Source organism: Stenella coeruleoalba, assembly GCF_951394435.1.
Source record: "Stenella coeruleoalba genome assembly, chromosome: 9".
In the NCBI taxonomy this organism is placed as follows: Eukaryota; Metazoa; Chordata; class Mammalia; order Artiodactyla; family Delphinidae; genus Stenella; species Stenella coeruleoalba.
The window spans coordinates 45,719,529-45,734,606 of record NC_137155.1 but is presented as its reverse complement, the minus strand read 5'-3'; the positions used below and the strand labels follow the sequence as shown (position 1 = coordinate 45,734,606).

The following is a 15,078-nucleotide window of genomic DNA, read 5'->3' as shown; positions in this document are numbered from 1 at the left end:
CACCTAAACAAGAGAAAAATATTATTCAGCATTTACACGTTGGTGCCCGATCTTGGCTGTACAATGCAATCACATAGGGAGTTTTGAAAAAAAAAAACAACAAACAAACTGATGTCTGGATCCCATGCCTAGAGATTCTGATTTAAGTGATCTGGAATGTCAGAGGGCAGAGAGCAGAAGCAAGAAGAACTACAAGGGAGGGTGGGAGGGAGGGAGACGCAAGAGGGAAGAGATATGGGAACATATGTATATGTATAACTGATTCACTTTGTTATAAAGCAGAAACTAACACACCATTGTAAAGTAATTATACCCCAATAAAGATGTTAAAAAAAAAAAAAAAATACACTTAACGTTCAACCCAACAATCAGACTTGTAAATAACCTGTGGTTAATTACCATAGAGTAATGAAAAACATGTTCACACAAAAACCTGCACACTAATACTCACAGCAGCTTTATTTGTAATAACCCAAACTGCAAACAACATAAATATCCTTTAATAGGTGAATGGGCAGACAAGCTGTGGTATATCCATACAATAAACTCAGCAATAAAAAGGAATGAACTGTTTAAAAAAAAAAAAAAAAAAAGAAGAACTACAATCCTGCACCTGTGGAACAAAAACCACATTCACAGAAAGATAGACAAGATGAAAAGGCAGAGGGCTACGTACCAGATGAAGGAACAAGATAAAACCCAGGAAAACAACTGAATGAAGTGGAGATAGGCAACCTTCCAGAAAAAGAATTCAGAATAATGATAGTGAAGATGATCCAGGGCCTCAGAAAAACAATGGAGGCAAAGATCAAGAAGATGCAAGAAATGTTCAACAAAGACCTAAAACAATTAAAGAACAAACAAACAGAGATGAACAATACAATAACTGGAATGAAAAATACACTAGAAGGAATCAATAGCAGAATAACTGAGGCAGAAGACTGGATAAGTGACCTGGAAGACAGAATGGTGGAATTCACTGCCACAGAAGAGAATAAAGAAAAAAGAATGAAAAGAAATGAAGACAGCCTAAGAGACCTCTGGGACAACATTAAACGCAAAAACATTCGCATTATAGGGGTCCTAGAAGGAGAAGAGAGAGAGAAAGGACCAGAGAAAATATTTGAAGAGATTATAGTCGAAAACTTCCCTAACACAGGAAAGGAAATAGCCACCGAGGTTCCAGAAGCGCAGAGAGTCCCATACAGGATAAACACAAGGAGAAACACGCTGAGACACATAGTAATCAAACTGGCAAAAATTAAAGACAAAGAAAAATTATTGAAAGCAGCAAGGGAAAAATGACAAATAACATACAAGGGAACTCCTATAAGGATAACAGCTGATTTTGCAGAAACTCTACAAGCCAGAAGGGAGTGGCATGATATGCTTAAAGTGATGAAAGGGAAGAACCTACAACCAAGATTACTCTACCCAGCAAGGATCTCATTCAGATTCGACAGAAATATCAAAAGTTTTAAAGACAAGCAAAAGCTAAGAGAATTCAGCACCACCAAACCAACTCTACAACAAATGCTAAAGGAGCTTCTCTAAGTGTGAAACACAACAGAAGAAAAGGACCTACAAAAACAAACCCAAAACAATTAAGAAAATGGTCATAGGAACATACATATCGATAATTACCTTAAATGTGAATGGATTAAATGCTATAACCAAAAGACACAGGCTTGCTGAATGGATACAAAATCAAGACCCATATATATGCTGTCTACAAGAGACCTACTTCAGACCTAGGGACACATATAGATTGAAATTGAGGGGATGGAAAAAGATATTCCATGCAAATGGAAATCAAAAGAAAGCTGGAGTAGCAATACTCATATCAGATAAAATAGACTTTAAAATAAAGAATGTTACAAGAGACAAAGAAGGACACTACATAATGATCAAGGGATCAATCCAAGAAGAAGATATAACAATTATAAATATATATGCACCCAACATAGAAGCACCTCAATACATAAGGCTAGTGCTAACAGCTATAAAAGAGGAAACTGACAGTAACACAACAATAGTGGACAGTAACTTACACCAATGGACAGATCATCCAAAACGAAAATAAATAAGGAAACAGAAGCTTTAAATGACACAGTAGACTGGATAGATTTAATTGACATTTATAGGACATTCCATCCAAAAACAGCAGATTACACTTTCTTCTCAACCGCACAGGGAGCACTCTCCAGGATAGACCACATCTTGGGTCACAGATCAAGCCTCAGTATATTTAAGAAAACTGAAATCATATCAAGCATCTGTTCTGACCACAACGCTATGAGATTAGAAATCAATTACAGGGAGAAAAACGTAAAAAGCACAAATACATGGAGGCTAAACAATACGTTACTAAGTAACCAAGAGGTCACTGAAGAAATCAAAGAAGAAATCAAAAAATACCTAGAGACAAATGACAATGAAAACAGGATGATCCAAAACCTATGGGATGTAGCAAAAGCAGTTCTAAGAGGGAAGTTTACAGCTATAAAAGTCTACCTCAGGAAACAAGAAAAATCTCAAATAAACAATCTAAACTTACACCTAAAGGAACTAGAGAAAGAAGAACAAACAAAACCCAAAGTTAGTAGAAGGAAAGAAATCATAAAGATCAGAGCAGAAATAAATGAAATAGAAACAAAGAAAAAAATAGCAAAGATCAATAAAACTAAAGGATGGTTCTTTGAGAAGATAAACAAAATTGATAAACCATTAGCCAGACTCATCAAGAAAAAGAGGGAGAGGACTCAAATCAATAAAATTAGAAATGAAAAAGGAGAAGTTACAACAGACACTACAGAAATACAAAGCATCCTAAGAGACTACTACAAGCAACTCTATGCCAATAAAATGGACAACCTGGAAGAAATGGACAAATTCTTAAAAAGGTATAACTCTCCAAGACTGAACCAGGAAGAAATAGAAAATATGAACAGACCAATCACAAGTAATGAAATTGAAACTGATTAAAAATCTTCCAACAAACAAAAGTCCAGAACCAGATGGCTTCACAGGTGAATTCTATCAAACATTTAGAGAAGAGCTAACACCCATCCTTCTCAAACTCTTCTAAAAAATTGCAGAGGAAGGAACACTCCCAAACTCATTCTATGAGGCCACCATCACCCTGATACCAAAACCAGACAAAGATACTACCAAAAAAAAAAAAGTTACAGACCAATATCATTGATGAATATAGATGCAAAAATGCTCAACAAAATACTCGTAAAGAGAATACAACAACACATTAAAAGGATCATACACCATGATCAAGTAGGATTTATCCCAGGGATGCAAGGATTCTTCAGTATATGCAAATCAATCAATGTGTTACACCATATTAACAAACTGAAGAATAAAAACCATATGATCATCTCAGTAGATGCAGAAAAGGCTTTTGACAAAATTCAACACCGTTTATGATAAAAACTTTCCAGTAAGTGGGCATAGAGGGAAACTACCTCAACATAATAAAGGCCATATATGACAAACCCACAGCAAACCTCATTCTCAATGGTGAAAAACTGAAAGCATTTCCTCTAAGATCAGGAACGAGATATGGATGTCCACTCTCACCACCATTATTCAACATAGTTTTGGAAGCTCTAGCCACAGCAATCAGAGAAGGAAAAGACACAAAAGGAATACAAATTGGAAAAGAAGTAAAGCTGTCACTGTTTGCAGATGACATGATACTATACATAGAGAATCCTAAAGATGCTACCAGTAAACTACTAGAGATAATCAGTGAATTTGATAAAGTAGCAGTATACAAAATTAATGCACAGAAATCTCTTGCATTCCTATACACTAATGATGAAAAATCTGAAAGAGAAATTAAGGAAACACTCCCATTTACCATTGCAACAAAAAATCTAGGAATAAACCTACCTAAGGAGACAAAAGACCTGTATGCAGAAAACTACAAGACACTGATGAAAGAAATTAAAGATGATACCAACAGATGGTGAGATATACCATTGACTTGGATTGGAAGAATCAACACTGTGAAAATGACTATACTACCCAAAGCAATCTAGAGATTCAATGCAATCCCTATCAAATTACCAATGGCAATTTTTATAGAACTAGAACAAAAAATCTTAAAATTTGTATGGAGACACAAAAGACCCCCAAGTAACCAGAGCAATCTTGAGGGAAAAAAACGGAGCTGGAGGAATCAGGCTCCCTGACTTCAGACTATACTACAAAGCTAAAATAATCAAGACAATATGGTACTGCCACAAAAACAGAAATAGAGATCACTGGAACAGGACAGAAAGCCCAGAGATAAACCCACACACATATGGTCACCTTATCTTTGATAAAGGAGCCAAGAATATACAATGGAGAAAAGACAGCCTCTTCAATAAGTGTTGCTGGGAAAACTGGACAGCTACATGTAAAAGAATAAAATTAGAACACTCCCTAACACCATGCACAAAAATAAACTCAAAATGGATTAAAGACCTAAATGTAAGACCAGACACTATAAAATTCTTAGAGGAAAACAAAGGAAGAACACTCTTTGACATAAATCACAGCAAGATCTTTTTTGACCCACCTCCTAGAGTAATGGAAATAAAAACAAAAATAAACAAATGGGACCTAATGAAACTTCAAAGCTTTTGCACAGCAAAGGAAACCATAAACAAGACAAAAAGACAACCTGCAGAATGGGAGAAAATATTTGCAAATGAATCAACAGACAAAGGATTAATCTTCAAACTATATAAACAGCTCATGCAGCTCAATATTAAAAACAAACAAACAACCCAATCCAAAAATGGGCAGAAGACCTAAACAGACATTTCTCCAAAGAAGACATACAGATGGCCAAGAAGCACATGAAATGCTGCTCAACATCACTAATTATTAGAGAAATGCAAATCAAAACTACAGTGAGGTATCACCTCACCCCCATTAGAATGGGCATCATCAGAAAATCTACAAACAACAAATGCTGGAGAGGGTGTGGAGAAAAGGGAACTCTCTTGCACTGTTGGTGGGAATGTAAATTGATACAGCCACTATGGAGAACAGTACGGAGGTTCCTTAAAAAACTAAGAATAGAATTACCATAAGATCCAGCAATCCCACAACTGGGCATATACCCAGAGAAAACCATAATTCAAAAAGACCCATGCACCCCAATGTTCATTGTAGCACTATTGATAATAGCCAGGTCATGGAAGCCACCTAAAGGCCCATCGACAGATGAATGGATAAAGAAGATGTGGTACATATATACAATGGAATATTACTCAGCCATAAAAAGGAACAAAATTGGGTCATTTGTTGAGACATGGATGGATCTAGAGACTGTCATACAGAGTGAAGTAAGTCAGAAAGAGAAAAACACATATTGTATATTGACGCATGTATGTGGAACCTAGGAAAATGGTACACTGGTTTGCAGGGCAGAAGATGAGACACAGATGTAGAGAACAAATGTATGGACACCAAGGGGGAAAAGCGGCAGGGTGGGTGGGGGTGGCGTTGTGATGAATTGGGAGATTGGGATTGACATGTATACACATGTGTATGTACACACATACACACAATTTGATGTGTATAAAATTGATGGCTAATAAGAAGCTGCTGTATAAAAAAAATAAATAAAATGAAAGCATAAAAAAAAAAGTGATCTGGAATGTGCCCAGCCATCAGGGGTTTCACAGCCCTGTGGGTGATTCTAAAGTAATTAATATAATAAATGTAATGTAATGTTGAGGACTGCTGACAACCTGTCAAAGGCTAAACGTGTATACAAGACTTTATTGACTCTTCACAATCCTGTGAACTGCCAGCCCTGCAGGTGAGGAAACTAGGGCTCAGAGAAGTTAAGTAAATTACCCGTGACCACACAGCCAGTAAGGGTCTGAAACAAGATTTGAAATTAAATCTGTATGACTTCAAAGTCCATGCACATAACCATTAATAAGTGAGGAAAAGCTGTCATTATGGGGAAAGGCACTTACATATGGATAAGGACCTGCTTAGCAACTTCAATTTCCTACTCTAGAGCCATTTCATTCCTACTTGGATGAACACGCCAAGGCCTAATCTCTAGAATCAATCTTGTTCTTAAAAGACACATTAAGAGTTTGCCAACTGTATCCATCAGGCTTGCCTCCTAGATCTGATAACTAGGCTCTCACCTTATGCCTATGGACTGAAGTACTGACATGTCCCCTACTCCAGTAAGGAGGAGCATAAAGCATGCACAGTGGTATTGGAGTCTTGGGTTCAAATCCCTTCTCTGTCTTACTGTATCCTTGTGACTTTGGACAAGTCAGTTAACCCTGCCGAGTCTCAATTCCACATTTACAGAATATAAAAAATAAAACCTATATTGCAGGGCCATAGTTAGGAATGAACAAGATAAAAAATATAAAAAGCTAGTAGCATAATACCCATCCTATAGAAGCTCAATAAAGAGTAGATGTCATATAGTTATTATTAATATTACTGTGATGATTATTATTACCTGGTATACCATTCCAGTGGAGTGTGTTGCTTTATTCTTTCAAAAATAACTTGAATGTTGACATTGAAACCCACTCTTTGAGCCTCAACCCCAAAGATGAACAGCCCAACCTCCATGATGCTTGAGGCTTGCCTTCCAGAACTTCAGCCTGGTACCCACGGTCAGAACCTACTTCTGCTGCTTCTCCTGGAAACACTGAAGGTTTTCTCAATGCAAAGTCTATGCCCATTCAGTTCCCTGCAAATCACCCACCTCAGGGCTGTTCCAGACCGCCGTGTGGTCCCAAGAAGTGTGCTCTCTCAGTTTCCACGTCTCCAATCCTCTCCTCTCTGGCCCATCTTGTTACATCCATGGCAACCCATGTTATGACTTCTGCCAAATAAAAAGCATAATGTTAACACATTGATTTGTGCATCATATACTCAACACAATTGGTTTAAAAACTTGGGCCCGAGGGTGAGGCAAACCTTCCCAGTTTCCTGAAAGGGACCCTAGCCTAACCCCAAACCACAAATGTGGTGGGGCCCAAACCCGCATTTATTCCAATCACTGCATAAGCAACATAGATAAAGAGGCATAATTCCCTTGAAAGATTTTCAATGTTCTCCTTTAAGTGTGTTTCCCTCACTACTGTGGTTCTAAACTATGGCCATGGCCTCAAGACCAAATTACAGCTTTTGGCAGATGGTTTTAGTCTGGTGGTTACAGCAATGAATGTGGAGTCAGGAATCCTGGAGTCTCAGCCAACTATTCCCTGGGTAACCACAAGCAAGTTAGCTGCCCTTGTCTCAGTTTTTCTGTCAGTTAAATGGGGTAACTTTTTCTTTCTTCCAACTACTTCAAAGGCAAAGGTTATGACAATTAATTACCCCATGGCCCACTAAACCTGGAACTTTCCGTGCAGTAATGAAGCTACTGTCAGCTTTTTCCTTCAAAGTCTAGTAATTTAATCCTAAAATACTGTATGTTTTGAGTGTCCAAGTGTTACACCTGGAGGCTCATTTGGAGGCATTAATATCTAGGGTTACTGAGCCATGTACCCCATTGCCCTAATACTGGCTGATGGAGGCAGAATCATGTTCTAAAACATTAAACCAAAAAGCCTGGATTTAGCTCAAGGGGAGAGCATTGCTAAATCACACAGGTGGCTTTCTTTAACCTCAAGTGCCCTGGCTTCCCCATAACATAAGCATCTGATACTGTTTGAAAAATACTCTGCAGAATAGTTGGTATTCACAGGCAAACAAGGTCTGGTGAAAAGTTTCCCAACTCTGCTTCTGCCCTTGTGTGGCACCAACATATTTCTTTTATTTGCCATGTTTCTATTACTTTTAGTTCTAAAGGGATCCTTTTTCCCATAATCCATATTTTAACGATATTTTAACACTGAGAAATTCTATTAGCCCCTTGCATACAACCACTAACAGACCTCTGGAGGTGAGAACCTACCTACAGATACTACTTTTAGAGTGTCTTTGAGAGAGAAATAACTTTAAGCTTGAGTTTTTGTGGTTGATAAAAGTGATAGCCATTGGGAAAGGAAAAAAATTATATATGTTATTTTTAAAAGAACTTAAATTATTATTTAATTACTGATTTTTCTCTTTAATATTGTCTTGTATGCATGTCACTTCTGAATAAAAATGTAAACTTTGACAGTTTAGCAGAATATTGAAGCATCACTACATAATGTAGATTATGAATACAGTTTACTCTGTTTTCTGGAATGGTTAGTTGACATATGAAATAGAAAGAAAAAACTCATCACATTCATTCTCTCTTAGTGTTAATAAATACAAATTAATTATAGTACTGGGAATTTGAGCCAATAATAGTCCAGAAATTTAAATAGTATGTTTCATTATTAATGCTTATATATATATAAGACATGTATATGTCTTAAAAAGGACTCAAAGAAGTTCTATATTGCATATACGTTAGGTATGGGAGATTAATTCACTTTGAACCCATATAGTGTAGTGGAAAGATTATTCATTAATTAGAATTTCAGCTTTCCAGGTTCTGGTTCAAGTCTGTATGACTTCAAAGTCTTTTCTTTGTTCTGCCACTAACTCTCCTTGTGACTTTGAGGGAATCCCTTTATATTTTTGGAATCTAGTTTCCTGACAGTTATGGGTTGAATTGTGTCTCCCCAACCAACCAATAAAAAGATATTTTGAAATCCTAACCCGCAGTACCTCAGAATGTGAACTTATTTGGAAATAGGGCCCTTGCAAATGAGATTAGTTAAGAAGTATGACTCCAGAAGTCATACTGGAGTAGGGTATGATCCAATATGACTGGTGTCCTTATTAGAAGACAGTCACTGAAGACAGACACACAGGGAGAACGTCATGCAACAACAAAGGCAGAGACTGGATTTATGTAGTTGCAAGCCAAGGAACACCAAACTGTGAGCAAACCATTAGAAGCTAGAAAGAGGCAAGGAAATATTCCCCTACAGGTTTCAGAGAGAGCATGGCCTGCCCACATCTTGATTTGAGACTTCTAGTCTCCAGAACTGTGAGACAATAAATTTCTATTGTTTGAGCCACCCAGTTTGTGGTACTTTGTTATGGCAACCTTAGCAAACGAAAATACAATCTTTAAATTGAGAAGACTGGATTCTGAAAGGCTTATCCATAAATATATTTTTATTATTTGAAGTCAGAGGTCAACATACTTTTTTCTGTGAAGGGCCAGATAATAAATATTTTAGGCCTTGCAGGTCATGCAGTCTCTATAACAAGCACTCAACTCTGCTGATGGAAAGCTGTCGTAGACAATATGTAAATAAATGCGAGTGGCTGTGTTCCAATAAAACTTTATTTATAGTCACTGAAATTTGAATTTCATATAATTTTCCTAAGTCACAAAATATTATTCTTTAAAAAATTTTTTCCCCTACCATTTAAAAATGTACAAACCATTCTTAGCTCTCAGACCACACAAAAACAGACAGGGGACTGGATTTGGTCTGCAGGCTGCAGTTTGCTGAATCCTGTTCCAAGTTGTTGACATTAGTACAATGGACTTGGTAGAAAGCATGATAGAAGAGCAATATGCAGCCTTTACCCAAGACACATAAGCTAAGCAGTGGATGACTTTCTGCAGATAATAATAATTGTATTCATGGAGCTATATCTCTCTATGTATAATAAAAATAGTTTTTATAAAACCATCTGAGAATCACATTTAAAAAAGGAGTAGTAGGTTTTTTAAAAACTGCATTTCATTACTTTATCTCTTTACTTTAGTGGTCAAAGTTAAATAGAATAAATATTAAAAATGAAAACTATTATCATTTATTGAGCACTTACAGTGTCAAGCTCTCTGCTAAATGCTGTATACAATTATCTCATTAATCATACAATAACCCCACAAGTTACATAGGCCTATATCCCCTTTACAGATGAGGCTTAGAAAGATTAAGCAATGCACCTGAGGCCACACAGCTAGTACTTAACTGAGCCCAGAATAAATTAGGTGATTCTGACTCCAAGGTTCATAAATAAAGCCACTTTATATACTGTTGTTAATTTCTTATACTGGTTAATTTCAAATGTTCAATTTCCAAATGTGGTAATTTACTATAATTAATTGTATTATTATAATTAATAACAAAACCTACAATTTTATTAATAATAAATAAGAACCAATTAATAATCAAATATACAATTCACCATAGAATGGAAAGAATGGATAGAACAGAAAGAACAAAAAAATGGAAGAAAATTATATTTTATTTTCCTCTTTAAGTTAGATCAAATATAACATTTGATTTCTTTGACTCAAATACTGGAATTACTAATGGGTCCAGCCTTAGTCTTAAACTATTTAGCTCTGGAAAAAAAATTGAAAACAATGTAAAACTGGATACTGTTTTATGATATACTCTTTTATTACCACCTCATCAAAAAGAAGGTGGAAAAAAACCCAAACCAACCTGTTGATAGCATATGTGATTAAGTTCCTCATTCAAGTATATTGACAGATGGCAGAAAAGAGACGAAAGGATAGAGATGCCAGGGAGATGGAGGATGTTGTAACCAAATACAAAATCATCTGGATCCTTTGTGACCTAGGTCCCTTTGTGACCTAGCGTTTGTGTTTAAGTTAAACCTTTTGTTTCATCACCTGACAGATCACAGACCGAATTTCCAACCTGAAGTATTCTTTCGGCAAGCATGGGGCACCAAAGTATTCTTTGAGGAAATTATACACTTCATCTATATAAAGGTTAAGTCAATGAAATTATTAAGTGGTAGAACAGGATTTAAAAGCTTAATCTCCAAGAATGCCATCATGCCTGGCACACAGAGAGCTTACAATATGCCCAATATGAAACGTCCACAGAATGCAAACCCAGCAATCTGCTTTGTGTTACTTTCTAATAAATGTCAATGAGGAAAGTGTTTATAACTTGAAAAAGGAGGAGGTTGGGGGGGATCCAGTAGCTTGCCACATGGAAGTATATCTCCTTGTCGATTCCAGGAAAATGTCAAATCAGTACAACTGTTCCAAGACTCTTGGTCTTCACTTCTGCATTGATTAAACTGCACGTGCTATGTTTTTGGCATAATGAGCTGCATTCATAATGGTTGACATCCAATGGTTCAATAAGAATAGCAGGCCTCACAGATTTCAGTGAATATAATATAGTCATTTTGCAGTTGTGCAAATTAAGACACATGGAATAAACAACTTGCTTCAAAACAAGTTAGAATTAGAAGTCAGCAATACGATTCAAGTCTAGCTTCAGTGTCTTCTATTTACCTTCTCTGGGATGGCTGGAGCTTAATTTTGGTTCCCTTGTTTCAATGGTGGCTATATAGAATCAGTTCTCACTTCCAAAGCTGAAATGAATGAATTATGGAACTCTCACTACATCTTATGACCAGCTTCTGCCCATTTAGTTTGGCTCAACTGACATTATTAAGGACTTTACTAGATTTAAAGGTGAAAAGGCTGAATACAGACAGACCCCACCCATGAGGACTTGAGATTCTAATGAAGGGAGGGGAAAAAACCCACAAAGCAGATAATTTCAATTAAATGAAGCTAAAAAATAAGATAAAGGTATTGAGTGCAATGGGAAGCTGGAGGAGGGGCAATGAGCCCAACGTGGGGGTCCAAAGAAGGCTTCCAAGAGGGGATAGTGCCCTAAAATGAATCCTAAAATGGTAATGAGGATTTATCCAACTGGAGAAAGGAGGAAGGGCATCCCAGCTTGGGAAACTGCATGAGTAAAGCCAAGAGGCAGGAAATATCATAGAATATGCTGGCAAAACATGCTATGGGGATACAGAGCAGAATTAACCTGAAAATTGTAATTCATGCCTTCCTAAATAGAAAAAATTAACTATCTGGAGAATAATGTTAAAAGCTTTAAATTCAGTGTGCACTGTAACTGGGAAACTTATTGTTACTATATGATGCCCATATCAGGAGGGAGAATTTGGTCCTAGAGCTATCTTCTATAAAAATGGATTTATGTTTAGAAAACCAAAATACTCCGTTTGTCTCCTGGTTGGTTACACAGCTCACACCAGTTCTCAGGTCAGTGCCCTCACTGAGTGAAAGCTTGCTGTGACTCCAGGTAAGACACATAGAAACCCAATGGCTTCTCAAGTATAATTCCCTGAAAATTATTTACTGAATATCCTGCACACTGGCGTTTCTTCCCAGGGCTTCTAGGCAGTACTTTGCACTTCTATCCCAGAGTCACTTGCTATAAGGAAAGAAAAATGGTGGGCAGGAAACCAAGAATGGTACCCTCTCTGCCTCAAGGTCACAATTGGGTGCCAAGTTATGGAATTTGTCAGGCAATTACTCAAAGGTTTGGAGGGGAAAACCTCCATTATTAAGAGAACCTCAGACCCACCTAGGTTTTAGCCTTGAGGGGAGACACTCTAGGTGGGAAAAGGCAGTTGTTCAAGAACTTCCAGCTTCCTCCCATTGAATTTTTGTCCCCCTCATTTCTATGCTTTGATGATGGGTACTACCACCCCCTGGGTGGTGCCTCTATGACTTGGGCACTAGAGCAGTACAGGGTACCTTTGGCTCTCCAACTACAACAGGATGAAGTTTCCGAAAACACTCAGTATGAAAGAACAACAACAACAACAGTAGAAGGACAGTCTCTAGTTAAGCTAAAAATGTAATGGCTTCTCACTATCCAAAATTCATTTCTTAGGATAAACACTAACTCCAAAAGGTAATACAACTTCATTAGCACCTTACACTCATTCCTTTCTCCTGTCCTCCGTCCTGTGTCTGAGAGACGCAGTAACACTTTCTCTTCTACAGGGTCAAACACCTGGTCACCAAGGCCCTTTCTGGCCAAGACCAAGAAAACATTTTCAGTCTGCATTAGAGTTAGTAGTTAAATAGGCCCTGAGTCAGACTGCCTGGGTTTGAACACCAGCTCCATCACTTACTAGCTCTATGACCCTAAGTAAATTACTTAGCCTCTTTGCGTCTGTTTCCTCATCTGTAGAATGGAATAACAGTACTTAGAATTAAATGAGAAAATGCATATGCTACATTTGTCACACACAGCATAAGATTAATATTATTAGTAGTTATCTCTTTCTCATCTAGGACTCTAAAATTTAGAAGCCATATTATTAAAGACATGATGTTGCACTGAACTCTGGTAACTGAAACAATGGTGTCACTCTTCAACTCTGCATCTTCTACATAACTACAGGAGGTGGCATGATCTCTTATGACTCAATAGTACTGCAGTATACTAACCATAATCTTACCTCAAAACTTTCCTCCAGGTTGCTCTCTCTGCCTATAATGTTCTAGCTCCTGACTCACTCCCACAGACTCTGAGGTGGATGTGACTCGTGCTCAACAATGCACAGCTCTCTACTCCTTCCTGAGCATACCAGCTCTTTGCACTTATGTAGGGCTGTGAACTCAGATCGGGTCAATGGTTTTTTAACAGTGGAGAAAAGCACTGCATAACCTCCCCGCTTTTGGTGAAGTCGTGTCACCCATGTGTCAAGATCAAAGTCCATGTGATGGACCTGACTCACCAAGTGTATAGCTGTCTCACAGAACATACTCCACGTAGGCAAGAAATAAACTTTTAAGTGTTAAGCTACAATGATTTGCTACCCTAGCTTAAGCCTGGCCCATCCTGAATAATACACACCACTTACATCCCGCCCCCACATCAACCTTACATCTCCCACCTCCCCATCCACCTGTCTAATAGGTTCCTTGTCAATCTTCAGATCATGACTTATCTGTTCCTCAGAGAAGCCTAATAGTCATCCTTTCTTAAGTAGGTACCACCCTTACTATTCTTAATATTGAGCTGTTTTTCTTTAATATTATTTCCCTCATAATTTGTAATTAATAATTACACGTTTGTCCACTTGTTTTTTCCTTGTCTCCACCACTAGACTATAAGATACACAAGAAATCTATAAGAACATCTAGGTTGTACTTTCCAATAAAACAGAAAAATAAACTAGGGCTTAGAACATCATTAGGTCTTAGAACAGTGTTTGTATTTTTAAAATTTTTATTTATTTATTTATTGTATTTTTTTTTAAAAATAAATTAACATCTATCCATCAAAAGAAGTATATATAAAGTAGCAGGAAGTTTGTTGTTTCATAATATGGACAATGGCATTGGAAGAAAGACAAATTCCACTGGACTACATGCTGGGCCAGAAATTTGTACAGAGACTTGACTACAAAAAAGTTTTGTACACAGAAGAAACTCAAGGGCATGAACAAATTCACAGCTAAGAGGAAAATCAGCAGAGCGTCAGGGGCAAGAACTGAAAACCAGAATCGTTGTTATACTCTCTCCCATTCTAGTAACCCTGTCCAAAAGCACCAGGAGGGAGGAGCCAGGAAGGGTCATGTGGAAGGCTCTGGATCTTATAAGAGCCTAGGGACACAGCACCTCACCCCACCCCCAGCAGATCACGTTGTTGATTATAACAAGCACTTCTTTGCTATCCCTGAGTATGGCAGAAAGAAAGGAAAGAAAGGGAAGAAAGGGTGGAAAGAAAGGGAAGAAAGGGTAGAAAGAGTAGAAAAAAAAGAAAGAACATGGGGCTTCCCTAGTGGCGCAGTGATTGAGAGTCCGCCTGCTGATGCAGGGGACACAGGTTCGTGCCCGGTCCGGGAAGATCCCACATGCCGCGGAGCGGCTGGGCCTGTGAGCCATGGCCGCTAAGCCTGCGCGTCCGAAGCCTGTGCTCCACAACGGGAGAAGCCACAACAGTGAGAGGCCCGCGTACCGCAAAAAAAAAAAAAAGAAAGAACATGAAGGGAGAAAGAAAGAAGAAAGGAGGGAGGGAGGAAGGGATGGAGAAAGGAAGGAAAAAAAGAAAAAAAGAGAAAGAAAAGAAAAGGTAAAAAATAAATGCATTTCTATCTGTAAGAAAGGAGATAATAGAAATTTGGGACCTTCCTTCTTTCTCAAAGAAAACTGTCTTCTGCCCTATGAGGCAGACTACAAAGAACCAAGAGGAATCATGAATTCACAACATTACTTTCTGAGTATTTCACTACACATTTTCACCTGAGATTCTTCTT

General features: G+C 37.7%; 1 protein-coding gene across 3 annotated transcripts in view; it reads right to left on the bottom strand.

Annotated features, from left to right (window-relative positions):
• Positions 1-15,078, bottom strand: part of SEM1 (SEM1 26S proteasome subunit) — a 249,627-nt gene that overhangs the window by 202,330 nt on the left and 32,219 nt on the right. For 2 of the 3 annotated variants that reach the window (XR_013829673.1, XM_079931178.1), the window contains exon 3: positions 6,758-6,877. Coding sequence is in view for 1 of the 3 variants with exons in the window: in XM_079931178.1 (XP_079787304.1) it covers positions 6,805-6,877 (73 nt within the window). In the remaining 2 variants the exon portion in view is untranslated. Of the gene's footprint in view, positions 1-6,503; positions 6,878-15,078 lie in introns of those variants that run through there. The other variant, XR_013829674.1, reaches the window with a different exon arrangement.